The sequence below is a fragment of the Neofelis nebulosa genome, chromosome 6 (assembly GCF_028018385.1).
Source record: "Neofelis nebulosa isolate mNeoNeb1 chromosome 6, mNeoNeb1.pri, whole genome shotgun sequence".
NCBI classification, from domain to species: Eukaryota; Metazoa; Chordata; class Mammalia; order Carnivora; family Felidae; genus Neofelis; species Neofelis nebulosa.
Genome location: NC_080787.1, coordinates 33,393,603 through 33,421,168, shown reverse-complemented (window position 1 = coordinate 33,421,168; position 27,566 = coordinate 33,393,603). Strand labels below are relative to the sequence as shown.

General features: G+C 46.8%; 2 protein-coding genes and 1 long non-coding RNA gene across 5 annotated transcripts in view; 2 read left to right on the top strand and 1 right to left on the bottom strand.

Annotated features, from left to right (window-relative positions):
- The window catches only part of LOC131515330 (DLA class I histocompatibility antigen, A9/A9 alpha chain-like), a 114,256-nt gene extending 101,316 nt beyond the window's left edge, over nt 1-12,940 (bottom strand). For 2 of the 3 annotated variants that reach the window (XR_009263562.1, XR_009263563.1), the window contains exons 1-8: nt 12,787-12,940; nt 12,232-12,501; nt 11,759-12,034; nt 10,879-11,154; nt 10,657-10,764; nt 10,192-10,224; nt 9,999-10,046; nt 9,793-9,863 (exon numbers count right to left, since the gene is read on the bottom strand). Coding sequence is in view for 1 of the 3 variants with exons in the window: in XM_058736103.1 (XP_058592086.1) it covers nt 9,859-9,863; nt 9,999-10,046; nt 10,192-10,224; nt 10,657-10,764; nt 10,879-11,154; nt 11,759-12,034; nt 12,232-12,501; nt 12,787-12,859 (1,089 nt within the window). In the remaining 2 variants the exon portion in view is untranslated. Of the gene's footprint in view, nt 1-9,485; nt 9,864-9,998; nt 10,047-10,191; nt 10,225-10,656; nt 10,765-10,878; nt 11,155-11,758; nt 12,035-12,231; nt 12,502-12,786 lie in introns of those variants that run through there. The other variant, XM_058736103.1, reaches the window with a different exon arrangement.
- The window catches only part of LOC131515327 (class I histocompatibility antigen, Gogo-B*0101 alpha chain-like), a 554,762-nt gene that overhangs the window by 196,296 nt on the left and 330,900 nt on the right, over nt 1-27,566 (top strand). The gene's annotated exons all lie outside the window — the stretch shown is intronic.
- On the top strand, nt 13,029-18,055 carry LOC131515347 (uncharacterized). Its single transcript, XR_009263583.1, has 4 exons — nt 13,029-13,207; nt 15,596-15,717; nt 15,861-15,997; nt 16,364-18,055. It is a non-coding gene; the product is annotated as an uncharacterized LOC131515347 (long non-coding RNA).

Sequence of the window (27,566 nt, the reverse complement as noted above, 5' to 3'; positions counted from 1 at the left end):
GTCAACAATACTGCCAGCAAACTATATGTTAGGCAAGGATATTATTGAAAAACATTTGAGCACCAGTACAATAATACAATGTATAAATAAAAAGATGTAAGTTATACTGTGTCTATGTTCTAAATAAACCATGTATTAGAAAACTGCTCACAAATGATGTAAGTTATAGTCTATTTTATTTCTTAAACTATTATAAAAAGTTAGTTGTTGAGATTTAAAAGTATTTTGGGGTGGCACCTGGGTGGCTCAGTCGGTTAAGTGTCTGACTTCAGCTCAGGTCATGGTCTCATCATGGTTAAAGGGTTCGAGCCCTGCATAGGGCTCTCTGCTATCAGCAGGGAGCCTGCTTGGGATTCTGTCTCTCCCTTTCTCCTACCTCCCCTCCCCCCCCCCTCAAAATAGGTAAATAACTAAAAAAAAATAAAAGTATTTTGGACTGATTTTTTTATACAGTTGTCATTAGCAAAGTGATATGCCATTGTGAGCCCTGGTTGAACAAGCGAGCCCATAAAAAGTTTTCAATGTGTTCCCATTCAATTGTCTTTAATGTAACAGCACATAAACATTATGCTGCTCACAGTACTAGATTCTCTCTCACTTTAACTATTACATTAAATATTTTTTTTCTGTTGTAATATTGGCTGAAGTTGTTACATATTTAATATCGCTGTAGTTAACTGAGGCACAAATATCATTTGTTATAATGACATTTTTTATTGAGACTAATTTTATTCATTTAATAAATAAAATCTATATAGTTTGGTAAATAATCAGGGTTAATTAAATTAAACTTAAAACTTCTGTATGTGTTTATTTCTTTCAAATGAGACATGAAATCACATATATTATCAAATAATTGTCTTTCTCTTGATATGGGATTTTCCTTTTTTTTAATTTTTTTTTTAATATTTACTTATTTTTAGACAGAGAGAGAGCATGAACGGGGGAAGGTCAAAGAGAGAGGTAGACACAGAATCTGAAGCAGGCTCCAGGCTCTGACTGTCGGCACAGACCCCGATGCGGGGCTCGAACCCACGAACTGCGAGATCATGACCTGAGCCGAAGTCGGACGCTTAACCGACTGAGCCACCCAGGTTTTTCTTTAAAATGGTATGTCCTATTACTTTTTTTGAAACATAATATTATGTAGTTTTTCCCCTTTGATTCTTTTCTTAATTTTGTAAGTTAATTACTTCTTCCTTTCTCAGATTAATCCAGCTTCTGTAATAAGTAACAAATCTCTCTGGTAAGGCTAAAGACAGTAGTGACCTCACTGTTCATAGACAAGTTATTAACGCCAACTCTCTGAAAAAAAGTTTATCTTCCAAAACTTTACCTACTCCAATTGCATGGATGCTTATAAAGTGACCCTAACAGGTTTGATACTATTTCCAGCTGCTGTTGTCATCTTAGCACTGCAGGAGCCCAGACCTGCCCAGTGTCCTGGTTTCCACCCAAATATTCAGATATTATTTAATCTTCTTAGTGTTTATTTATTTACCTGTTGTTTTTATAGCTGACTTTGTGGAAGATAGATACCATCATTATACATTTTATTTATCAATTCTCATACCCAAGAGTACAATTTGATATGCACATTCACTTCATTTAAAATGTTGGGATGCATGGGTGGCTCAGTTGGTTAAGTGTCCGACTTTAGCTCAAGTCATGATCTCGCGGTTCCTGAGTTCGGGCCCCCTGTGGGCTCTGTGCTGACAGCTCAAAATCTAGAGCTTGCTTTGGACTCAATGTCTCTCTCTCTCTCACTGCCCCTCCGCTGCTAGCACTCTGTCTCTCTCTCTGTCTTAAAAATAAGTAAACGTTAAAATAATGCCAAAAGAGGGTCACCTGGGTGACTCAGTCATTTAAGCATCGGACTCTTGATTTCGGTCGAGTCATGATCTCAGGGTCGTGGGATCGAGCCCCAATTCTGGCTCTGTGCTGAGCATGGAGCCTGCTTAAGATTCTCTCTCAAAATAAATAAACACTTTTTTAAAAAGTCAAAAAGCTACCAAAATTGAAATAGAATAATTTTAAATAGTTTTAAAATTTGAGTAGAGTTGACACATAATGTCACATTGGTTCCAGGTGTACAAGGTAACATATGACAAGTTCACACATTGTGCTCTCTCCACCACAGGTGTAGCTGCCGCGACACATCCTGTTACAGTCTCAGTGACTGTTCCTCATGCTGTGCCTTCTATTCAGTCACTTCTTCATTCCCTAACTGGAGCCTGTGTTCCCGCTCCCCCTCCCCTGCTGTCCCAACCCCCACACCCTCCTCTCTGGGAACTAACTCAGATGTTCATTTACTGTGTATATTACATGTGAATACAAAGTGTCCTGAAGTAAATATTTAAAGTGATTTATTTGAATTCACATTTCACTGTATCATCCTGAAATCACTGAATACATGACTTACGCAGTACCAAGTTAGAATATCCAGAAATTTCTCTAAAACTTTGTGTGAGACCCTGAACTTTGTGGCCACACTGGCACCATGGGTACACGTGTAACCGTGTCACATCTTGTTTGAGCACTGATGACTACCTTTGATGCACTGGATTCTCAGATCAACAAAACCCTCCTTCTTACACGTCTTCAATTTAGTATTTAAGTGATGAAAACACATTCTCACGACATAGTTGAAACGACATTGATAATGATTTTTTGCTTGATTTATAAGTTGTCCAAATACTTTCTTATTCTGGCAGACACACGGTTTGCAGCCAGCAGCACAGGGACAGGAACTACAGGGACATGTGCTGCTCACAGTCCAGTCACAGCCTTCGTTCACCATGTAAAATGCTCTGCTTCACTGCACAGTAGATAGTGTGACTTCTGATGGCAGTTTTTCCATGTTGGTTGCTCATATCAACCTGTAAAGACTATTATGCAAAGTTTTTCTATTTCAAAGACTTTACTGTGTGAAGTTCATTTATAAGGTTCTTCACACTTTTCTTCCTGATTATTGCTAATTGTTCATTACATTCTGAGCACTGACAGCAAGCGCTTAGCACAATCACATTCACACAGGTTTGGAGCATGATTTGCACATAATATTTACATGGTTAGCAAGAGTAAGACATCAGTGAGTTTTGACAAAAATAGCGGAAATCTTTTTTTAATTTTAGAAATGTCAAACAGTGTTTTCTTTGAACTAAATCGTACACAGTCTGGAAGCCATTCCCAAGTGTTATAAGGTTTGTACAGTATTAGATGCTCTGTGACACGACAGGTTGTGATGCATTTCTAGTGCTATGGCTCCCTGTTCCCTCTCAGACCCAGAAGATTCATGATTAGTATATTTCAAGCAATGTTAAAAGGCACTGAAGCTTTGTCACTTCATTCTGTTTATTCTTAGTATTGTATTTACATTCTTGAATCTGTATCTATTATTTCCACAACAATTGTGGCAGACTGACACGGAAAACAAAGGAAAAGTTGTGCAACATGAGGGTAATGATAAGTTGAAGACTCTCCTAATCTCACAGGGAAAAAATACAACCCAGGTCCTTGTCCAAACTGCCTTCGGATCACGTCTGTCGTGTCACCTCTTCTAGCACACCCAGCCCCCCCGCCTGCCCTGCACATTTTGGACCTCCAGCCCCACCCCAGTCCCATGATCTCGTTCCTTAAAATACACCCACCTCTCTCTCGATGCACGTATGTTATTGTGTCTGTTTCTCTGAGCACCCTGACTAACACAGTACTGTGAGGGGCACGAAGGATAGGGACCTACAAAAAAGAAAACTCACGGTTGCAATGGAAAGTACAGTGGCAGGTGGTAAATATGCAATCATGTGATGCTCACTGGCCATGGCTGCACGTGAGCAGGAGCTACTCACCTTCCCTGGGGTGCAACAGGGGTAGGGGGGCAAACTGTCCTTGAGGAAGTAACATGTCCACAGACACCAGAGGGAGGCCAGACCAAAGGTTGTGGCAGGGAGGTGGGGAGAATGTGCCACATGAAGGAAGAAGGAGGGATCAAAAGTCCTGGGGTGGGATAGACTAGACTGGGGACAGAACAGGAGCAGGGACTCTGGGGCAAGAAGAGCTGAAGGCTGTGCCTTCTCTCGGGGCGTCCCTCCTCCACCTGCACCTCCTCCTACACACTCATCACCTGGATCCTGGGTGACTTCCAGGGCCTTACAACTGTCACATAGCAGAGCTGGGAGGCCCCGGGCCTTGTAGCCTCATGGCTTTGTTCTAGAGATAAAGGAGCTGAGGCCACAGAGGGGAGTGGCTTCCCCAGGAAACAGAGGGTGTGGTGGGGCCGGAAGCCCCTGACTCTGGGGCCAGTGCCTTTTCCACAGTGACAGGGAGGGTGATGTGAAGGAAGCAGACCTTGGTCAGGAGAGCGGTGGGACTCGCAAGGGTTGAGATGCTACAAGATCACTCAGGGGACCTGGGAAGGGTCCCATTCCAGGCTCCTCACACTCACTCTGAGCCATAAGAACATTTCTAACTGTCCCCCACTCCTCCTGATGCCTCCACGTCTTCAAACCCTGCTCAAGATTAGCCTCTTCAGGGCACTTTTCAGATATGGAGGAAGGTTTCTTTTTAGTTCTCTAAATTATACCAGTGCACGATGGGTGTGGGATTTGAATATCACAATCACTTGTGTGAGGAGAGGGGGTCTGGAAGAGTGTTGTGTAATTGTCTTCCTATTCTTTTATGTTGTGTGCCCTACTCTCCTATTACACAACACACACGCACACACGCTCACACTCCTTCCCCACACATGGATAACTAGGTCCTCAGTAAGTACTGGAGCTTCCTCTGAACGCACTGGTTCCTGCTTCAGGAATGCACTGTGTTCAGTACTTCTCCTCAGCTGTGTCTCAGTCACCTCCAGGAGTCCCTGCATTTAGTGCCTTGGGCTCCATGGGTGACCAACCCTTCATCTGCCATGACAGTGAGAAGATGAAGACAAAGTCTTGAGTCCAGGGGTTGATGGAGGAGCCAAGGCATTTAGACGACAAGACCAAGTTCTTCACAAGCCAGAGGAAGAGTAACCACGTAAATCTGAGAAATGTGCAGCGATACTACAACCAAACCACGGAGCACAGTCTGAACAAAGAGCACCCACGAAAGCAGGCAGGCTGATGCCAGGAAGAAAGCAGAAGGCGCCGTGCAGACGACATCAGCCCAACCCCCAGGGATCTGAGACCCTCTCCTCAGGAATTCCCCTAGTGGCAGCTGGGGCAGACAGGTGTGCACAAGCTGTCACTGGAGAGTGAAGGTGGCTACAGTCTGGTCAGAGGGGCAGGGTCTTTGTATCATTGATTAATTAGCTAACTGACTAAGCCGACTCAGTGGGTCAGGGACACTTCTTTAGGTCACTGTAGGTTGGGCACCAGAAAGGATGACCTACTGTTTGACCTCATAGAGCTTACAATTAAGATGGGGAAGCAGCCATACTTCTGTGATCGCGTTATTGAGCTTGTGAGGCACACTGAGAGATCCTGGAGACAGGTACCTCCTTAGATGTCAAATGAAAAGTAGAGAAATGGTCACAGAGTCGATAGGCCAGACACCTCATTGAGAAGGGAAAGTGCCATGAATGATGTGGAACTTTGTGTAGAGTCTGATGTGTGTGTATGATTTGAGTTGATGGGAGAGGGGTGGGGTTCCAACAAGGAGAGGTTAGGGTGGGCAAGGTGTGGGGTGAAAGTGGACAGAGTGATTTCAGGGCATAGGTTATAGTTTAATAATTTCCAGTTAGTGTCATGAGAACTTAGCATATGAAACAGTTAGTGAAGGGCCTTGCATATTGAGTCAAGGCATAAACCAGTGAGAAGCACAACTAAAGCTGAAGAGGGAGGCTGCTCAGATTTTACCACAGATCCATACAGGATCGTGAATTCAACAGTTTGCCAGATGGTTTTGTTACAGGCACTGAGAGTCCTGCCTTCTAAGGGCTCACAGCATAGGAGGAGAGAGACATTGTGCAGTGAAGTTTGGTACTGTGTGTAAGTAATGGACCAGGATCTTTTGTAAAGCTTTCTCAGAAAGTGAGAACGAATCTAAAAAGAGATGCTCCTATGATTCTCATCATGTAGGAAATGACAAACATTTTACGAGCTGTGTGCAGGAACTGTTGGAGGACCAACGTATATCCTTCTTTTATATCACAAGATCATAGTCTACAGGGTGAATGTTCCCTGCAGAGCAGCCCGGTGGGGCGGTGCAGGGACAAAAGCTGGAGGGCCTCAGCTGGCATGCTCTGCCCTGACTGACACTGCCTAGTCCTGGAGAGGAGTTGGGCAGGCCCCCAACCCTGCAGTTCACTGTGACTGGGGGCTCCAGGGGGACACAGGATGGTGGGCGGTGGCAGGATGGCTAGGACAATGACAACCACCTGAGTTGGGACATGGACCTCTGCCATCTGTGGTCGTCTCATCATTGCCCGCTATCCTGGCACAGATGGGAAGCCAGTAGGCATCATGGTTTGTAGTAGATGCTTTAGAAGGCCTTGCCTTAGCCCTCCCTGTTTTGTCTACCACAGACCCTACCAGAACACATGTGACCCACCACCCCCTCTCTGACTGTCAGGTCACACTGATGTATGGTGTGCCCTGGGCTTCTACCCCGTACATATCACCATGACCTAGCAGTGTGCCAAGGAGCACCAGACCCAGGACAAGAAGCTTGTGGAGACCAGGCAGAAGAGGATGGAACCATCCAGAAGTGCTTGGCCATTGTGCTGTCTTCTTGAGAGGAGCACAGATTCACATGCCATGTGTAACATGAAGAACTGCGTAAGCCCATCACCATGAGACAGGATTAGGGAGGGATGAGAAGTGGAGCCACATATCAGGGAAACAGGAGCCCTTCTAGAGACTTGCAGCAGAGTCCAGGCACAGAGACACCCCTCACGTTTCCTTTACTCCTCAGATCCATTTTCCCAGCCACTATGCTCATCGAGAAGGCATCTGCTGACCAGGTTCTCCTTGGAGCTCTCATCACTGGGGTTGTTTGAGCAGCAGTTCTGATGGTCGGAAGTAGAGTTGCTGGAGGTGTGTTCTAGAACAACAAGAACTCGGGTGGGGAAGAGGTCCAGGTTTCTTCCTTCTGATCTAGAACTTCCTAACCTCAGTGTCCTGTTCATTCTGAAGGTAATGTGGCAACATCCATCTGTGTAGCAAATCCTGGGGTGGGGGGTGGGGGGCACACCAGGGTGGGAGAGCAGTTAGAAGAAGGTGAGAGGCTGAAGACCTGCTGGACCCCCAGAGTCTCAATACCAGGTGGGCAGTGCACATGGCTGCCGCTGGATTCCAGGATCTCAATCTAAGGTCACATCTCCCACTCACTTAGGAGAGCTCCAGGAGCAGGCATGCTGAGATCCAGAAAGTACCAGAGTCCCTAGGGAGTGGGATTCTTTCTAGTGAGACAAATATTCTCTGGTTTTTCTCCCTCAAGATACTAAGACTTTTAAAAAGATGAAGTGGGAGTCAGCCAGACCCCAGTTGAAATGGCAAATGTGAAGGGAGTGCGTTATGTGATTGTGTGTCTGTCTCTCTGGGTGGGTTCACAATCCCATAGAAATGTGTATGGGTATTTATGTATGGAGGTTTGTATAGATGTGTATAATTGAACATATATATGGGAGAGAGAGAGAGAGACAGAGAGAGAGAGAGAGAGAGAGAGAGAGAAAGACAGCACCCATTGCTCTGAGGATTCCTCAACTGTACCTCCACACTGGCCATTTCATGGTTGCCTTCAAATCCTAACCTAGACATCTGAGTGCATTTCACATGCTCTCTGCGCCAGCCACAGTGGCCTCTCACCCTTCCTTGAACAAGGACACGCTCCTGCCCTACTGCATGTGCCTGGAGATTCCCCTGCCTGGAAAAAACTCCCTGAGACATTCTCTTCAACAATTCCTTGTGTCCTGCACACCTCTCCTGAGGTCAGCTTCCCAGTGAGGCTCACACTTACCACCCTAGTAAAGTAGCCACCTTCCCTGTCCCCACACAGGTAACTCTCTGGGTCACCTTCCTCAAAGCACCTACCAATTTCCAATTTAAACACTTCCCTTATTTACCACATTTATACAATATACAGTTGACTCTGAATTACACTGGTTTGAACTGGGCACATCCAACGATATGTGGACCTTTTTACAACAAGTGCTGTCAATGCACTTTCTCTTATGCTTTCTTACTATTTTCTCCAGCCTAATTTATTGTAAGAATACATGTTACATATACATGTAACGTACAAAATATGTGTTAAATGACTGTTCCTGTTTTCAGTAAGACTTCTTAGCAACAGTAGGTTATTAGTAGTAGTAGTTAAGTTTCAGGAAAGTTGAAAGTTACACTTGGAGTTCTGACTGCACAATGGGGTCATTGCCTTCAGTCCCCACATTGTTCCAGGGTCAAGTGGAGTCTGTCCCTCACCTCTAGGACATATTCTCCACAAGACCAGCACGTTTGCCTCTTCTTAGTCACTGAGGTGTCTTAGATGAAAAAATAGTGGGTCCTTCACGTGGTACACGACATTATCAGTGGAACAAGTGGTCAGCGGAGAGGACCTCTGTCTTCTGGATGAGCCTCAGGCACAGCCGGTCCGTGGCAGCTCCCGCACAAAGTGCCCCCACCTCACCATCAGTGCCGCCTCTACTTTCCCCCAGGGCTGCTCCCCCCTCCCTCTTTCTGCTCAGCTCCCCCGTCCCACAGTTTCCCCTGCACAGCACAGCACACAGTTATAGTCCTGTCTTCAGAGTCACTGTACTTAGGCTCCATGGGGCCCTTTCTCCAACTAAATAGAAATCTACATTAGACCCTTCTTTATACATCCATGAACTTGGATGGGAGCAAGAACCAGCATCACTAGAATTAAGGGCAGGGAGAGGGGGCAGAGAGACAGGGAAGGGAGAAAGTAAATTAAGTTGAAGAAGGATGAGAAACTCCCAGTTTCCTCTCGACCTCCAGAATCTAAAGAATAATCCAGAAGACAGCTCTAGAGGGAGGAGATGGATCAATCTGAAAATTCATCTCTCCACACCCCAGAGACTCCTGTGTGCAGGGGCCACCAAGGCCTGTGAGAACAAGAGTCCAAAGAACTCCTGGTGCTGCAGCCACCGGGGTCACCTGGGGAGAATGAGACAGGAACTTGGACACAAGAGCAAGAACAGGCCTGATGCTCCATAGAAACAATGGGGGGGGGGGACACCCAAAGATGGGGCTGAGGTCACGACCCAGGATGGAGCCTGGGCTGACCCAGTCACAGGAAGCTCTTGCTTCACAAGGTCCTGGTGACAGATGACATCCACGTCCCTGTAGTCATGGTCCTGGTGAGACACAGTTCCACAAAAGGGGCAAGGACAAGGAGCAGAGACATGACCCAGCTGAGGAGGGAGCATGTCACACTAATTATGCACTGAGCACCGACTGGACTCAGGCCCCGTCCACGCTCGGCTCCTCCAGCCCTCTCCTGTCCACACCTGCAACAGACACAGTACAGGAAACAGCGGGTTCTGGAAGGTTCTCAGTGCTTTCATTTATTTTCTCTTGCAATTTTACAAATTTTCTTATTTATTACCTCATCATCCCCACATACCCAGAATTACAAAACACAAATTCATATCTGGATTCTCATTTTCAGTAGGGGAAGTAAGGTGTCAGTTTTCAGGCCAACATGAAGTAAAGACAGGAATGGAGACAGAACACGAATCAGTATGGGAGGGGTCATGGTGGGCATGGGGGCCACTCTCCTGCATCCTCACAATATGCTAATAGGAACACAGACACATCTGACACCATCTGAAGAAAGTCAGGGGACCTCGATGTCACCAAGTGGGAGTGTGAACAGATCCTGCATCGCTCAGTCCACCAAAAGCAGTGGGTCTCACACTGTGACAAAAAGTCATCATGAACACATTTAGGTCAGTCACATAAGTGCCACAAACTCAACAGCCCCCCCCCCCCACATGCTCAAAGTGTCCCTAGTGCCACCACTCCTCCCCACTTCACCCTCCAGAGTCTTACCTTTAGGAGCCATTAGAGATGAATCAGAGCCCTGAGTACTGTCATCGCCTGGGGTAGAACAAACAGGACATGATCAGAGCCACGGGAGATGAGACTAAAGGAGCAGCTATGGGCAGGGGGGCAGGGGTGAGCTCCCCATGGGGTCCTGTCTACACTATCCCAGGTTTCAGGGATCACCCCCCTCCACACTTACGTGCAGCATGAGAATAGCTTGGTCCTTTTCCTCCTGTGGAAGAAAATAGCATGTTAGAGACCTGGGACAGGTGGGCCATGTGATCCTAGAGCAACCTCCTAGTCCTTGTCCACAACGAAGTTTCCAGAATGTTGACTGAAGACCCAGGACAAGATTGGGACACATGAAGAAAGAGTTGTGGCATCACAGGACCACCTGACTTGCTTGAGGTCTGGCCTCAGCAGGGACCTTCCTCTCTGTCCTGTCACTGCTGGGAATCGGGTCCCTGTCCCCAAAATTACCAAGTGAAAATCTGTTCTTCATTTTCACAAGTGCTTTGCTACAAAGTGAATGTTAGTAATGGCTCCAGAGTGGGCAGCTACATGTGTGTGGATGGAACTGCCCAGGAACCAGGCAGGACAATGTGCTACCTAGGAAACCCCCCAGTGGGACAAGAGAACTCACATCCCCCCACTCTGTTCCTACCTGAAAACTTCTTCCTCCAGATCACAGCTCCAACCACCACAGTGACCACAAGGACAACCACACCAGCAATGATGCCCGGGATGGGGATGGAGGGCTGAGAGGATGGCTCTGGAAAGGGAAGGAAGGTGAGGGGCCCAGACCTCTGGCTTCAGTCCTGACTCTGAAATTTCCAGAAGGGCCCTGCTTTCCCTAACATGGGGCTCTACCCCAAACCTTCCTTACCCCATCTCAGGGTGATGGGCTCGGTCAGTCCCTCGTGCTGCACATGGCACGTGTATCTCTGCTCCTCTCCAGAAGACACCACCACAGCCGCCCACTTCTGGAAGGTCCCATCTCCCGCAGGCCTGGTGTCCACAAGCTCTGCGTCCTGGGTGTGGTCCTGCCCATCACGCTGCCAGGTCAGGGTGATCTCCGCAGGGTAGAAGCCCAGGGCCCAGCACCTCAGGGTCACCTCACGGTCAGAGATCTGGTGGCGGGTCACGTGTGTTTTGGGAGATTCTGAGGAAGAAGAAACAGAGAATCCACACTGTGGTTTAGCTTTATGGGCCACTGAAACTGCATCCACGTGACCATCCTGAGGTGGACAGGACAACTGGTCTGGATGGATGAAGCACAAAACCCAGACATCAATCGAGCTTTTGGGATCTCCTGATCCTTGTTAAGTTCTGGAATAGGGAGAGAGCCTGGGTGGGAGGCTGCAGGTCTAAAGTGGGGAACACACTATAGTTCTGACTGTGGTGGAGGGTGAATGATTCCGAAACCCGGAGTCAGATCTCCAAAGATGTTCTCAGGGAGATCAAGGCCTTGAGAGGGAAGGTCATGGTTCACAAGGTGGCTGCCAGGGTCAGAGGGAACTGCTGATGGGTTATTTCAGGGATGGTCTCAACCTGCATCCCAGGGAGAGACTGGATACCTGCCTGTGTTTTAGAGAAAAGCACCCTCTAGGGGAGTAAGCCTCTAGTAGGAATATGAACTTCGAGGCGGATCTCCCTCTTCCTACCCGTGGGAGGGGCGCCGTTCTGACACTAAGTCCATTTTCCCTTCCTCATGGGCAGCCAGCCCCAATGGAGGGGAGATTAGGGAGGCCCCGCGGTCCCGGTACCTGCGCGCAGCAGCGTCTCCTTCCCCATCTCCAGGTATTTGGCGAGCCACTCCACGCACGTGCCCTCCAGGTAGTTCCTCCAGCGCTCTGCCCCACCAGCAACCTCCCACTTGCGGCGGGTGATCTGCGCCGCTGTGTCCGCCGCGGTCCAGGAGCGCAGGTCCTCGTTCAGGGCGATGTAATCCTTGCCATCATAGGACTCCAGACTGTACCCGCGGAGGAGGCGGCCGTCCGGTCCGACGTCACAGCCATACGTCCACTGGATGTTGTGCGACCCTGTCCCCGCCCCCAGAGCAGCAGTGAATAAGGTGAAACCGAAAGTAAACCCGCCTAAAAGCTCCCTCGGGCTCTTCCAGGGTCGTGGGACGAGGGTCTCGAGGCCTCGGGGCAGCGCTCTGACCCTGAGAATCGGGCGACCCCGGCCCGTCCGTGGGGTGGGGGTCGTGACCTGGACCCGGGCCCGCGTCGCTCACCGGACTCGCTCTGGTTGTAGTAGCCGCGCGTGATGTGCAAGCTCACTGTTAAAGTCTGTGCGCTGTTTTTCGCGTTCCGCGTCTCCCGGTCCCAATACTCCGGCCCCTCTTGCTCCACCCACGGGGCCCGCGGCTCCATCCTCGGATTCGGGGCGTCGGTGTCGAACCGCACGAACTGCGTGTCGTCCACGTAGCCCACGGCGATGAAGCGGGGCTCCCCGAGGCCGGGCCGGGACACCGCGGTGTAGAAATACCTCAGGGAGTGGGAGCCTGCGGGCACGGAGGCGCTGAGACCCCGCCCGACCCTCCTCCCCGCGCGGGGCCCGGGTCCCAGGGGGAGTCGGCCGGGAGGGCAGGGGGAGGAGGACCTGAGTAGGGGAGAGCAGGGCGGAGTCCGGGAGGGTCGGGGGAGGGCAGGCCGGGTCGGGGCAGGAGGCGGGTGGGGGTCTGGGGTTGCGGCGGTGGACAGTTGCCTCCCCAGAGGTTCCGCGTCCCCCCGGGCGGTCTCCTCGCTCCTGCCCCACAGAGTCCCTTTCCTCCCGACCCCGCACTCACCCGCCCAGGCCTGGGTCACGGCCAGGGCCCCCGACAGCAGCAGGAGCAGAGTTGTGGGCATCACGACCGGCATCCTTGGGGTCTGGGTTGAAATGTGAGTGGCGGGTGCGGAAACTTGATACCCCGGAACCGCGGTGCCGCTGATTGGCTTCTTCGGAAATCAGACACTAATAGGAGTGTGAACCGAGGCCGCGTCATCAGTATCCAGGCAGAAGGACCTGACACGGGTTGTGACTGGGAGAAGTGAAACCAGGGCAGATGGGGACTCCCCAACACTGGGCTTCCCCGCCCCCGACGCCGCCCTGGGGCCAGAGTCCCTGAGAGGCGGGCCTGGGGACCTGGGACTTGGCCTGGACGCCTCACCTACTGCACAGAGCGCTCTTAGTCCCACTGTGTCCCTGAGCCGTGGACCGGGAGCTGTGTGAGTCACTGATTCTCCAGCATTTTGTTCTCAGGATATCTCTACAGTCTTACAAATTAGTGAGGATCCCAGGGATAATTGTGTGTCTGTGGATTGTATCGATCCATATTTACCACAGTAGGAATAAAACCGGTTCAAGTATTTATTAATTCATTTACAATCATATGAAAACAGAAATATTGTTTGTATGGCAAGTGACAATGTCCCAAATAAAAGGGGCAGTGAGAAGGGTGGTTTTCTTTCATTGGAAGTCTCTTTCTTGTCTGTCTCGTTAGAAGACCACTGGATGTTCAGATTTGCTTCTGCATCTATTGTGTTGTCTTGTTCGAAGTATATGAAAAAATTTATGTCCTTGACCAAATATAGGAGAATAGTATGTGTTATAACCTTTTCAGATAATTATGGATATTCATCTTTGATACTTAAATCTACACAATGTGTAGTTTCTCTGAGGTTATTTGCAAACTGGGACCTGAAACAGTATCATTGAGTGTGTCTTTCTGTGTTACATTAACTCCATAGGTCCATCTGCACATGGAACGGATCTTGTCCTAATGCATAATTGTTTTTAAGTAACGTGTTGTGTGTTGTTTCACTAAGTAATATAGATGTTCCAGCATTGATTAGAGTGGAATCAAATTATCAAAAGTCATTTGTTTTGGGGCACCTGGTTGGCTCAGTTGGTTAAGCATCTGGCTTGGGCTCAGGTCAAGATCTCACGGCCCATGAGTTCAAGCCCCGCATGGGACTCCGTGTTAACAGCTCGGAGCCTGGAGCCTGCTTAGGATTCTGTGTCTCCCTGTCTCTCTGCCCTACCCCTGCTTGCACTCTGTCTCTCTCTTTCTCTCAAAAATGAATAAACGTTAAAAAAAAATTAAAGAAAGTCATTTGTTTTAATATTACCACAAATCCCAACAGACAAGGTGGTTAGTACTGAGAAGCTGTCAAGCTTCTGGGTGGGTCACAGGTTAAATGGGACGGGCTCATGGGTGATGGGTTCTAAGGAGGGCACTTGTGATGAGCACTGGGTGTTGTATGTAAGGGATGAATCACTCAATTCTACTCTTGAAACTAATATTAAACTGTATGTTAACTAACTGGAATTTAAATAAAAACTTGAGATAAACAAAGAAATGGTAAAAAGCAGTGATTGCTCAGTAACCAGCACAGGGAGATGTTTGGTGTTTTGTGGGTCGCACAGCGCCTTGTTTTTGTCTCTAGATAAAGTAATGTCATGGTTTCCGAGTCTCCTTGTGTGCTGTTTATGTTCCGTGAGATGACTGGCTCATGTCCCACAGGAATAATATGGCCCAGTGGTGGCATCAGTCAGCTTCTGACCACACTGAGGCACAGCTGTCACTGTCAGACCAGTTCCCGATGTGGGGGGCTCAGTTTCTTCTGTCTTCAATTGCATATTTTAAAGTAGCTAACACCCATCAATAATAATTAAAGTGTCGTACTCCTGATTTCATGGCTTGTGAGATGGAGCCCTCTGTCAGTCTCTGCGCTGACAGCGTGGAGCCTGCTTGGGATTCTCTCTCTTGATCTCTCTGTCTCTGTCTCTGTCTCTGCCCCTCCCTGCTCATACTCACTCTGTCTCTCTCTGTCTTAAAATAAATAAATAAACTTTTAAAAAAATCTGGAAGGACTTTTAAATCCTTAAATATTCCCATATACATTGGCCCTGTTAGGGTTCTTAAATATATTTATTTCTTCTTGTATCACACCCTGAGGAGAAGCTTTCTCTCAGCTTACGGATTGTGCAACTTTTTCACACTAAAACTACTCCCAGATTTAGAGTAGGTCTTAGGTTTAATATTTCACAAGCAGGAATATTGTTCATGGTCGTTCCAGACCCTAGTTCCAAAACTTATCCCCTTGTCATGGAGTATCTCATTCCTGTCTCCTAACATGTCTGCCAGATTTGGTTACTATTCTCTGTATTGCCTCAGAGGCCGATTTGCTGAGGAAAAACTGAAGCAAAGGAGAGAAAGGAAGAGTAATTGTCTTTAGAAGAAAAAAGGAATCATGTAGCAGGAAATAAGAGGGACTTAGTGGGATTCATGTGGAGGGTATACTTCCGGAAATCTCCCACTCTGGCACATTGTCACTCTCCCCTCCACACACACCCATGGGTCCACATCCCCCTACTCTCCACACACAGGCGAAATCTTTGTGAAGTCTGCTCAGGGTAGCATGGCATTGGCCCAGCTCCTGGTGGAGCAGAACTTCCCAGCCATTGCCATCCACTATGGGACACCCTGGGAGGAGAGGTGAGTGAGAGATAGAAAGATGTCTTGTGTCGTTGGGAAGAAATGAGACCCCTGAGATAAAGGACTGTGAACATTTTTATGATTGTCTTTCTGACAAAGGCTTTCTTGGTCACAGTAGTTTAAAGGTCTTCAATAACGAATTCTTGTGGCCAGCAACCTATGTGGCCAAGGCATGGACATTAAGCAGGTGAACTCTGCCATCAACTACCACCGGCCTGGCGATTCCAACACCTACCTGTAAGCTGCACACCCACACGGACCTCCCAGTGTCCTCTCCCAGCCCCTGATTTCCTATGTATTCATACATTACACCCTCGTCCCTCCTTTTGCGTGTCTTCCTACTTTGGGGTCTTCCAGTGCTACCCTCTGTCTCCTTCCAGGAGGCCTGAGCAGGCCAGTTCCCCCAAGGGCTTGGCCATCACATTTGTGTCAAGTGAAAAGATCCTCAGTGAGGTGCAGGGTCACACTGAGGGCAATAGCAGTGAGCGGCCTGATGAGATGAACATTTTCTCCTCCAGTGAGTATTGATCCCATGAAATTGGTTCCTCCAACTCTTCAGAGTCTCCTTGTTCCTTAGAGACTTTGTCTTGAACCATGTAGTGCAGGCAATGGTGCCTGATGCCTAATGGGTGCCTGACAAGTTTATGTCCCACAACCTTGATGCCATGTTGGGATGTTTTCTTCATTTCTATGTCCGGTCCCTTTCCTCTATCATTCAATTAATTTTTTTTTGCACCTCAGTCAATTAATTTTTTTTTGCACCTCAGTCTCTCCTCTGTCCCCACACACCACACGAACACCTGCGTGTATAGGGGTCTGTGTTTCTGCCAGTCTCACTTAGCCTTCCCATGCCTTATTGTAACTGTGCATGTTTTCTCTGCAGTTGCAGTCATGGGAGAGGACGCACCATTTCACAGAGCCGGATGCAGGTCTCACACCCAGGAACCAGGAGATCATACATGACCTGAGATGAAATCAAGAGTCGGATGCCCAACCAACTTACCTACCAAGGCACCCCTACAGTTATACTTCCTAATTAATTTCTTTTAAAAAATATTTTAACTTTGAATATAGCTGAAAGACACGATTATGTTAGTTACAGGTGTACAACACAGTGACTCAAATTTTGTATACATTTTCTTTTTTTTGACAGAGACACAGCCAGAGCAGGTAAGAGAGGCAGAGAGGGGGAGAGAGAGAGAGAGAGAGAGAGAGAGAGAGAGAGAGAGAGAGAAAGAAAGAAAGAAAGAGAGAGAGAGAGAGAGGGAATAAGAGAATCTCAAGCAGGCTGATTCCTGCAGGGCTGGATCCCATGACCCTGGGACTATGAGCGGAGAACCCACTGCCACCCAGGGGACCTTCACCCTCTGTCTACACCATGCTGTGCTCACCAGAGTGTAGCTGCCACCTGTCACCAGACAGTGATGTTACAGTATCACTCATGATATTCCCTGTGCTGTGCCTTTTATTCCTAAGACCTGTTCCTTCCATAACTGGAGCCTGTGTCTCCCACTCCCCTCACCCACTGTGCCCATCCTCCCAACCTCCTTCCCTCTGGCAGTCATCCGTGAGTTCTCTGTATTTATAGGTCTGATTCTGCTCTTTGCTTGTCTATTTATTCATTTGTCTTGTTTTGTAAGTTCCACACAGGAGTGAGATCATGTGGTACTTGTCTTCTCAGTCTGATTTCTTTCACGTAGCAGACACACTGCCCTGTTTGTCCATCCACGTTGTCACAAGTGGCAAGATCTCATCCTTTTTGTGGCTGCATAATATTCTATCATGTGTGTTTGTATATGTGTGTATATACCACACATCTTCCTTACCCATTTGTCTATGGGTGGACACAGGTTGTATCAGTGGGACTTTTAGAAGAACCTCAAACGCTGAACATCATGTGGGATGAGGGCGCCCCCTGGTGTCCACAACACTGTCCAGGTGCTGGAGCTCAAGGAGACCTAGGGAGGGCCTGGCTGAGGAGAAAGGCAGCTGGGGTTCTTTCCTTAGTCCTATGGCCGCACATGGGGTGGAAGGTAAGGGGACATCCCCCACTGCTCTGCTCTCAGGTGGATTCTGACTGAAAAGCCTGAGTGGGGTCTGGACTGTAAGTCTGGTAGACATGTCTGAGCAGAATCCTGGGCATCAGTGGGGAGAGGAAAAAGGTTCTGAGCAACCCTGGAGTCCACAGGGGTCAGGCTCAGGGATGAGGCAGGATTGCAGGAGAGGAGAGCTCAGGGCCAGTGTCATTGCTGAGGTGTCTGTGTCCCTGTGCACCTGGTCCTCCAGCCCCGTGATGGTGATACAGGGAAAACGGAAAAGTAGAAACACTTCTTTGGACTCCTATTTCTAAATGTTTCAAAACTCAGTGAAACAAAAATCATTTCTGATGTGGAAATAGCATCTAAATGTCTATACAATGCTTCATAGTGTGGACATGTACACTCACAGTTTGTAAGTTGACCCCGCATCAGGCTCTGGGCCGACAGCACTGAGTCTGCTTGGGATTCTCTCTCTCTCCCTCCCTTTCCCTCTCTCTTTGCCCCTCCCCTGCTCGTGTACTCTCTCTCTGTCTCTCAAAAAAATAAATAAACCTTAAAAATAAAAGAATTGGTGTTTTCACTTTTAGGGGGGTAAACACCCAAGAGTGCAATTATTGGATTATATGACGAGTCACTATGCTGTAACCTGAAAGGAATGGAACAGTGGGCGTAAACTACACTCAAATAATAAGAAAAAAAAAAGAGAATTAGAAATATTAGAGAACACTTTGGAAAGGAAGACACGAAATGTCACACACCTATATTGGTAATAAATAAACACAAAGAAAATGAGAGTGTGGAATATGTAGAGAGACAGGTCCTAGAGGTGTGGTGATGAGAGGATTGCAAAGCAGGGGGCTAAGACTCTCCAGGAGCCAAAGCCTCAGTCCCCTGGCTCAAGCCTCTTTGATTTTTGCAAATTGTTGACAACAGCAAGCACATACAACATAGTATTTGGCATATTGACAGGTCATGTACCTGCAGTGTTTTCCATACTGGGTCATGAGTACATCTGGCACCAGATAAAACATTCTTATCCCCAGGGTGGCACCCGGATGATGTCCTTCTGGAGAGAACCATAACTCCCAGTGGCTTTCTGTCCTGGGATTGAAACTTCCTTCAGTTTCTTGCTGCTCTGTCCCTTTCCTTCAGGACATTCTTATGGTGCTTCCAGCCTATTCTCCAGCATCTCCCCCTTTCTGTCTGTATACAATGGACTGTAGGAGGACATTGCATATCCAGAACTGTTGGTCGATACATTGACAGGCTCCTCGTCTCTGGCACCAGACTGTACATGCAATGATAAATACACCGCATATTAATATAAACAGAATAGCAGTAGAGAAGCTAAAAATCTTAACATGCTCTATAGAGTTTAATATTCCTCATCCCTCTGATATACTTTCTAAGATCTTAGATCCAGATAACATGTCCAGATTTCTTTTGAAAGTCTCATATATCTGTGCTTGCAGATGTTGAATGTCCATAGACATGTTAGATTGTCCAAGCAAGTGTCTCTAACATCATTCCATGGAAATTTAGTGTTATTAAATGGTAATGGGGTTACACTTATTGATGTAGTGTTCCAATCACATTGTAATGATACTTGTCTTTGTAGGCTCAGTAACTGATCTCCCAGCAGCATCACACAGCCTGTTGTAGGCCTGCAATCTCACTGGACTGTCTACTGTCAATATCCTGCTGTGTCTTCCAATGTTGGTGCGATTTCTCATGCCATTGTTGTAAAAATTGTACTGTCTGCACAGATTGGTGCAACGAGACAGCCGCAGTAGCTGCAGCCACAGTCACAGCAATAATGCCTATGAGAGCTGCAACAAGCATTCCAGCAAACTGGTTGGGATCGGGATCGATGAGGAACTCCCCTAGAGTGTGGTCCATCAGATACATTTCTGAACAATGTTGCCATGGTCAAGACACCTGAACCGGCAGCCACAGGCCAGGTTGTGCTCTAAATAAATATAAGCTTTCGGGTGACAGAGTAAAGGGTATAGAATTGTTAAGACAACATATATATGTATAATGAGCAGTTAACACAGATTATAAGGGCATCAGAATCAATCCAAACTCTCTGTCCCTTTAATAGTATGCATGGCAAACGGACACAAGCCCGTATGTACCAGGTACTATTGACCTTGAAAGATAAAATAGAAATGTTTCTGGAGCTGTTTTTATACTATGTGCCCTTCCAGGTATGGAAAGGGTGGGGGGCAGCAGTTAATTTCCATAGATGCTTTTGTAAGGCTCCTGGTTGTAAATGAGGACTGGGCGCAGAAAATCCCCCACTGTGCCAAACAATTGAGCCATTAGGAATGGTGCGGATAGTATGATTATGAACGCACCATTGTAGATTTTGTAATGAATTTTTAATGCGAGCTGAGCCCATAAGGCTCCAATCAATGATGCTTCCATAGGAAGTATTTAAAGGAACTCGCCCTATGTCCCCTCTACATGCTTCCCAAGTCACCCATCCATCCCATTCTGACAATGTACAAGTAGCACGAGACGGAAACACCGGAGGAATGTCATTAATTGTAAGATTGGAGCCAGTCAGAGAATGGGCTGATAGTATGAACATATGTTTGTGCCGGGTTCCATTTTTAATAATAGATAGCCATGCTTGAGGCTGACTTTTGAGGCTGTGTTTCCCATATCCAAAACATATAGGGGACCTTCAATCCCTATAGTATAATCATCCATAACAGTACCTTCTTCATTTGGCCTACGTGGTCTTCTGCTGTCAAATGGCCCAGGTGTCCATTCGGTGTCATTTGTATACACCGGCATGGGAGAGTCATACCAATTGAGTCATATCCTGACTGAGAGGTGGATGAGGGATAGAAGCCCAGGAAGTATAGTTATCACTGCTTACAGTAGTAGTTATAAACGCAAGCATTGCAAGGAAAAGGTGAGCAGGAGTTTGTGGGCTGCAAGTCTGCATCAATATTTTTTCAGCATCATGTGTCAACCTGTTAACGTGTCCCCAAGTAGGAGGTTACTGGTCCTCATGTGCCTCGGAAGAGGGTGTGGTGCATTGGGCACAATTATCAGTTTCTGGATGGACATTCTGTGAAACTCTTTGACTAGTGGAGTCATGGTGAACTGAGGTCGCTTGGATCGGCTCATGCTTGGGTTTTAAGCCATGACTGGGTAACCACTGGTAACCTTGATCTGTGAAGACATAAGCATACCATTTGCCCCACACAACAACCTCCCCCTTTTCCCAGTGTCCCTTCTCATCCTTCCAGTATACCAGGTGATAAACAGGGGTGGCCTTTTGCTTGTGCCAGTGTACCTCAGCATCAGGACATGTATGGGGTCCTTGTGCGTCCAAGAAGTTTAAAGTATATAAGGTACAATGTAATTGGTCCCGTGGTGTCGGTCTAAGTCCTTCTTCTTTTTCCCCTTTTGGTTTAATTAATATATTTTCAAGTACCTGATGAGTGCGTTCTATGATCCCTTGACCTTGAGGGTTATAGGGAATGCCAGTAAAAGGAGTAATTTGTTGGGCTGCAAAGAAGCGGGCTACCTTATGAGATACATATGCAGGACCATTATCAGTTTGAATGCATTGTGGGATACCTAGAATTGCAAAGGTTTCCAGAAAATGAGCAATGACGTGCATAGCCTTTTCTCTGGTACATTCCGTGGCCCAGATCTATCTGGAGAAGGTATCCACAGTAACACGCACGTAAGAGAGCTTACCAAAAGCTGGAATGTGGGTAACATCAGATTGCCAAAGTTCATTTGCCTGTAGTCCATGAGGATTCACTCCAGAGGTGTATGGAGCCACAGTGAGGGGCTCGCTAGAAGGATGGGCACTAACAGTGTCTTTTGACTGAGCATGTGTTACAGTGTGTCTATGGGCAAGTCCTCTGGCATTACTATGGTGAAGCATATGCTCCTGTTATGTCATCTGTAAGGTGCCTTGTAATAAATCATCAGCAATGCAATTTCCTAAGGCTAATGGTCCAGGAAGGTTAGAATGACTGCGAATATGAGTGATATGTAAAGGGTGTTGCCTATGGAGTATTAATTCTTGTAAATGCAAAAACAGACGATGTAATTCATTTCATGGAACAATATGTGCGGTTTCAATATTTAGGACTGTGAGCCACACTTATTGTGAATCTGTCACAACATTGAGGGAGGCAGGTACAAGATGCAACAATTTATAAAGGCTGCTAATTCAGCCTTTTGGGTAGATGTATAGGGTGTCTGTCAGACCTTAGAAATAGGACCATGTATAGAAGCTCTACCATGACCATTTCCATCTGTAAAATATGTGTCAGCATCGGCTAAAGGCTGGTTTCAAAATCTCTTTGGCCAAATCCATGATGTAGCCTTGAGAAATGATAAAATTTTGTCCCTTGGATAGTGACTGTCTAACTTCCCTGTGTAATCAGACAAGGCTATTTGCCTTTGTATATTAGTTTGGTAAGTCATATCAATTTGTTGATATGATAAAGGAATTATTATAGAGGAAGGATCACCACCATAAAGCACATGTAGTTGCATTCAGCCTCTGCAAATTATATTCCCAATTTTATTCAGATATATGGTAAGAATTTTAGTGTCCTTTTTTGGTAAAAACAGCCATTCGATGATTCCCCCATCCTCCTGTAAGACCGCAGTTGGAGAACATGGAGTAGGAAAAATCAGTAATTGAAGAGGAACATGAAGTCGAATCCAAGTGAGCTGACAATTCTAAATATGATTTTTAATCAATTGTAGTTCAGCCTCTGCCTCTTTTGTGAGGACTCTAGGGCTGTTAAGTTTGGGATCAAGGGCTAATGTTCCAAAAAGATGAGATAAGCTAGAAGTTGGGATTCCCAAAGCAGGTCGCAACCAATTTATATCTTCAAGTAACTTCTGGAAATCATTTAAAGCTTTTAAATTATCTCAGCATATTTGTACTTTTTGGGGAAGGATGGTTGCTTTGTGAATTTTTGCACCAAGATAAAGGAAGAGATCTTGGGTTTGCACCTTATCCTCTGCTATTATTAGGCCGTATTTGGGCAACAATAATCTAGCATCTTGATAAAGATCTTCTACCTGTGTAAGCGTTTCTGCAGCAAAAAGAATATCATCCATGTAATGATAATCAACACCTGTGTAAACCAAATTCATAATTGTGAAAGCAGCAGATTAACAAAATGCTGACACATAGTAGGGCTATTAAGCATACCTTGTGGAAGCACTTTCCATTGATAGTGTTGCACAGAAATCATATGATTGTATGAAGGTACAGAAAAAGCAAATTTTTCTCTCTCATCTGGCTGTAGTAGAATTGTGAAAAAACAGTCTTTCAAATCTACTATAATTAATGACCAGTTCTGAGGAATCATAGTAGCGGATGGGAGCTCAGGTTGCAAAGGTCCCATAGGTTATATAACCTTGTTTACCTTCCTTAAGTCCGTTAACATTCTCCATTTCCCAGATCTTTTTTTATCACAACCACCGGAGAATTCCATGGACTGGTGGACATTTCTATATGACCGGCATCCTTGCACTAATTGCTCTAAAGCCTCTGATTTCTTTTTTGAAAGGGGCCACTGTTCCACCCACACCAGGACACTTGTTAACCATTTTGATGGTAAGGCGTAACGTTGTTCAGGAACAGTGGCCCTTACACTAAATTTGAATTCTGTACAGGATATCCCAGTTCCATAGAAGGAGGCTGCATTTCAGCAGTAATTGGCTTAATATGCCCATTTTCTTGTTGTCCAAGCCCTTTTACCGGATTATAATTCACTTTGGACATCATATTGGTTGCAGTAGGGAAACATAAGGAATATTAATATACGCTCCCCATTGACTTCATAGGTCTCTTCCCCACAGATTAGTAGTGAAAGGGCGGACCTACGCCGGCCGACTCCATCTTGTTCTGTGTCCTCCACCTGAGTGACTATGTCCTCTACATGCCCCCTTTCCGGGAAAATCGCAGAAACCTCAGACCATGCCTCCACCCCTTGAGTAACCTCCCACTCACCCTTTCATACTTCCCGATCAAAACATGCCGGGGCGACCTGCATAACAGGACTCTGACCCTTCCCCAGCCAATCGGCTGAGGCCACAGCCATTACCTCACCAACTGCCCCTAGACCCCAATAAAACATTTGTGCTTTTGAAACTCGCTCTCTCTCCCCCTTATCTCACTGCTGCGTCAGTCCAGGTAGGGGATTGAGCTCGAGCTAGCTTGAATAAAGGCTCTTTTGCTTTTGCATCGGACTCGCCTCCCTGGTGGTCTTTGGGGATCACGAATTCTGGGCATAACAATACCCACCTGCTGATGGACAGAGAACCAAAGAAAGATGAGTCAACAAAGCCTCTGAGTGCAAATGTTCTGGATTGAACCCTGGTTCCACTACCTTCTTATCCTCCCTGAGTCTCCCTCTCCCTGTGTGTACAAAGGGATCCCCTAGGGGGTGCCTCATGGGTTTGCTTTGATGATTAACTTTGACCCCTGTGTACATCACATGGAGATAGTGCCTGAGATGTATTCCACTACTTATACTTATCGTTATCATATTGATTGTAGCACTTAGATATAGTTCCATTCTTTGTTTTTCTAAGCCACAATTCAAGAAGCATCCCTGAAAATATAGTGTTAAAGTTTTTCTTTTAAATATTTTTTAAGGTTTATTTACTTTTGAGAGAGAGACAGAGAGAGACACACACACACACACACACACACACAGAGCATGAGTCAGGGGGCAGTAGAGAAAGAGGGGGGCACAGAATCTGAAGCAGGCTCCAGGCTCCATGCTGTCAGCACAGAGCCCTGATGCGGGGCTTGAACTCACAAACCATGAGAGATTATGACCTGAGCTGAAGTCAGAGGCTTAACCAACTGAGCCACCCAGGCGCCCCTAGTGTTGAAGTTTTTTAACGTTTATTTATTTTTTAGAGGCAAAGCAAGAAAAGGGGAGGGGCAGAAAGAGGGAGAGACACAGAATCCAAGGCAGGCTCCAGGCTCTGAGCTATCAGCACAGAGCCTGAACGGGGCTCACACTCACAAATCTTGAGATCATGACCTGAGCCGAAGTCCGGCACTTGACCAAGTCACCCAGGCATCCCTCTGAAAATATACATTTGAGAACATATGTGATTATCTCCTTAGGATACACTCCTACCAGTACGGCTTAGTGCTGTAAGCATGAGCCTCTTGATTTCACCTCAGCTCATGATCTCTGGGTTCCTGAGACCCAGCCTGGCGTCCGACTGCTTGGGATTCTGTCTCCTCTCTCTCTTTGCCCCTCTCCCCGCTCCTGCGTGCACTCTTTCTCATTTTCCTCAAAATAAATAAATAAATTATTTTTTAAAAAGGATAAACTCCTAAAAGAGAATGTCTATGTCACAGTATCAGCACACTTAAATTGTGGAGACATTTTGCAGAACCCTTGAAAATTTTTATACCAGTCTTCACTCCCATTATCCTTTATGACAGTGTATTTTCCCGACCCTCTGTTGGACACTCTCATCACCTACTTTCACCTTTGCCAAGTTGAAGATACTAAGTTTTATACCCATTTTTATTCTGTTGGAGAACAAGAAGCAGGAGGCACCGTAAGAATGTCTGGAAGGAAAGGGACAAAACAGCAAGAAACTGAAAACAGTTCCATTCCCAGGACAGAAGGATGCCGGGACTGCTTGCTCTCTCCAGAAGGATATAATACCGGCATCAGGCCTGGGATAAGAATGTTTTGTCTGGTGCCAGATGTACTCATGACCCAGTATGGAATACCCTGCAGGTGCACGGCCTGTCAAGATGCCAAATACTACGTTGTATGTGCTCGCTGTTATCAAACAATTTGCAAAAATAAAAGAGGCTTGAGCCAGGAGACCAGTGCTTCGGCTCCTGGAGAGTCAGCCCCATGCTGACTCACGGCACCTTCAGGCCCTGTCTCTCTACAGCTGGCACCAGAATAGGGACCTGAAGGTGGACGTTTGCCACACTGCTGAAGAAGTGCCACAGGAACCGAAGGGAACTTTGGAGCCAGGAAGCTCAGCCTTCAGGATTTCTGCAGGGTAAGTATGGGGAATTCTACCTCTTGTAGTTAGGACTCATGTCTTCAGCTCTTGCAGACTTTATTAAAGAGCTCAGGCATAGAAGTGAGCCGTTAGCGTTTGAGGATTTGTTTTATTTGGTAAAGAAACATTGTTACTGGTTACGCCCTCTGGCAAAAATGCTTTGAATCAGAAACTATGGAATTAGTTTTAGGTACTGTGGGCAGAGCTCATCAACAAAGAGAAGTAATCCCTCTCTCCTTATGGTCTTTATGTAATTTAATTTCCCTGGCTTTGCAGCCCTTGCAGTCAGAATCCTGGGAAGGGGGCATTAGTTCTTGCAACCCCTCACTGGCTGAAAGTGATCATGAGCTTGTGGATAATGAGGACCGGGAGCCCAGCCCCTAGGCCCACCACCAGAGGGACAGAAACCTACGGGGGTCCCGGGTTAATGGCCCAGAGATAGTTACATCTCAAGCCTCCGGACACCTGCCTCCCGCACTGCCCCATGGTCCTGAGCCAGTCGATCCTGTTGAGGAAACTAAATGTTCCGCTTATTCAAAAAACCTATTTCTTGATACGTCTGCTGGGAGCATCGCAGTTCCTGTTTCCCCCATGATGCAGATGCTTCAACAAGCTAAGCCTGGGGGGGGGGGGGGGGGACACTGAATTAATGGCTAGTATAGCTGCAGTTTATCCTGTCAACATTACCCAAATTCCTCCACGTCAGCAATATCCTCAGGGAGGGCAACGACTTGATCATCATTACCTTTAAGTTTTAAGGTCATTAAGGATTTGAAACGGCCTTGCACGCAATATGGTGTTATACATTGGGATTGGTGTCTGCTTTAGCGAATTCAGAGTGACTCATTCTGTGGGACTGGGGGGGTCCTAGATCGCATTGTTCTAAGTGCTTCTGAATTTTTGCAGTTTAGAATTTGGTGGGATGAGGAAGCACAGATACAGGCCTGGCGTGATGCCACCGCCAATGCTCCTATGCCCATTACCCAAGAACAACTTAACGGACCGGACAATGATTTGGCATACAGGTTCAGCTTCAGTATGATGATCAAGCCGTGATACAAGTTAGTTGTGCTGCCTTGGTGCCTGGGAGAAAATGGCTACCCCAGGACAGGCTACAACCTCTTTTGTTCAAGTTAAACAGAGTCCTAAGGAACCTGATGTAGATTTCATGGATGGGCTAAAGGATGTTATTATAAAAACCATTTCTTGGGAGGGCTTATGGGATCTCCTCTTACAGCTGCTGGGTTTTGCTAATCTAATAAAGAATGGCAACAAGCTTTATGCCCAGTGAGGGCTCAAGTAGGTGATTTAACTCATTATTTAAAGGCCTGTCAAGATATCGGCTCAGAGGTCTATAAAATGGGGCTACTGGCAGGGGCTATTCAAGGCACTGGACCCCACAAACAGTCCAAGTGTTTTCGCTGTGGCAGATTGGGACATTATAAAAGGGATTGTCCACAGCCCAGTTCTAACAATTCAGGTGATCCACCTTGACCAACAGAAGGAAATACCAAACCTCCTGGGTTATGCGCCCCCCACCCCCATGCAATAAAGGCTATCACTTTGCAAATCAATGTAGATCTAAATTCCATAGAATGGAGCTCCCCTGTCCTCTCCCTGGGGAAACCTGATAAAGCCCCCCACCCCAGGGCCCCAAATGTAAACAATATGGGGAATCAGATTCTACATTGTTATCCTGTGAGCAAAGGGACTCATCACGCAAATCTGTCCATGACCCCCTCCAGGCCACAGGAAGGAGCTCTGCATCAGATATCCCAGCCGCAGATTCCCTGGTCCCAGGCCACAGGAAGGAGCTCTGCATCAGATATCCCAGCCGCAGATTCCCTGGTCCTCGAATCTGCCATGGCAATTTATAAGGTTAAAACTGGGATTTATGCCCCTCTTCCTTCAGGGTCCGTTGGCCTTCTTATTGGACGAAGTAGTCTTACAACTAAGGGAGTTCATGTCCACATAGGAATTATAGATACTGATTTT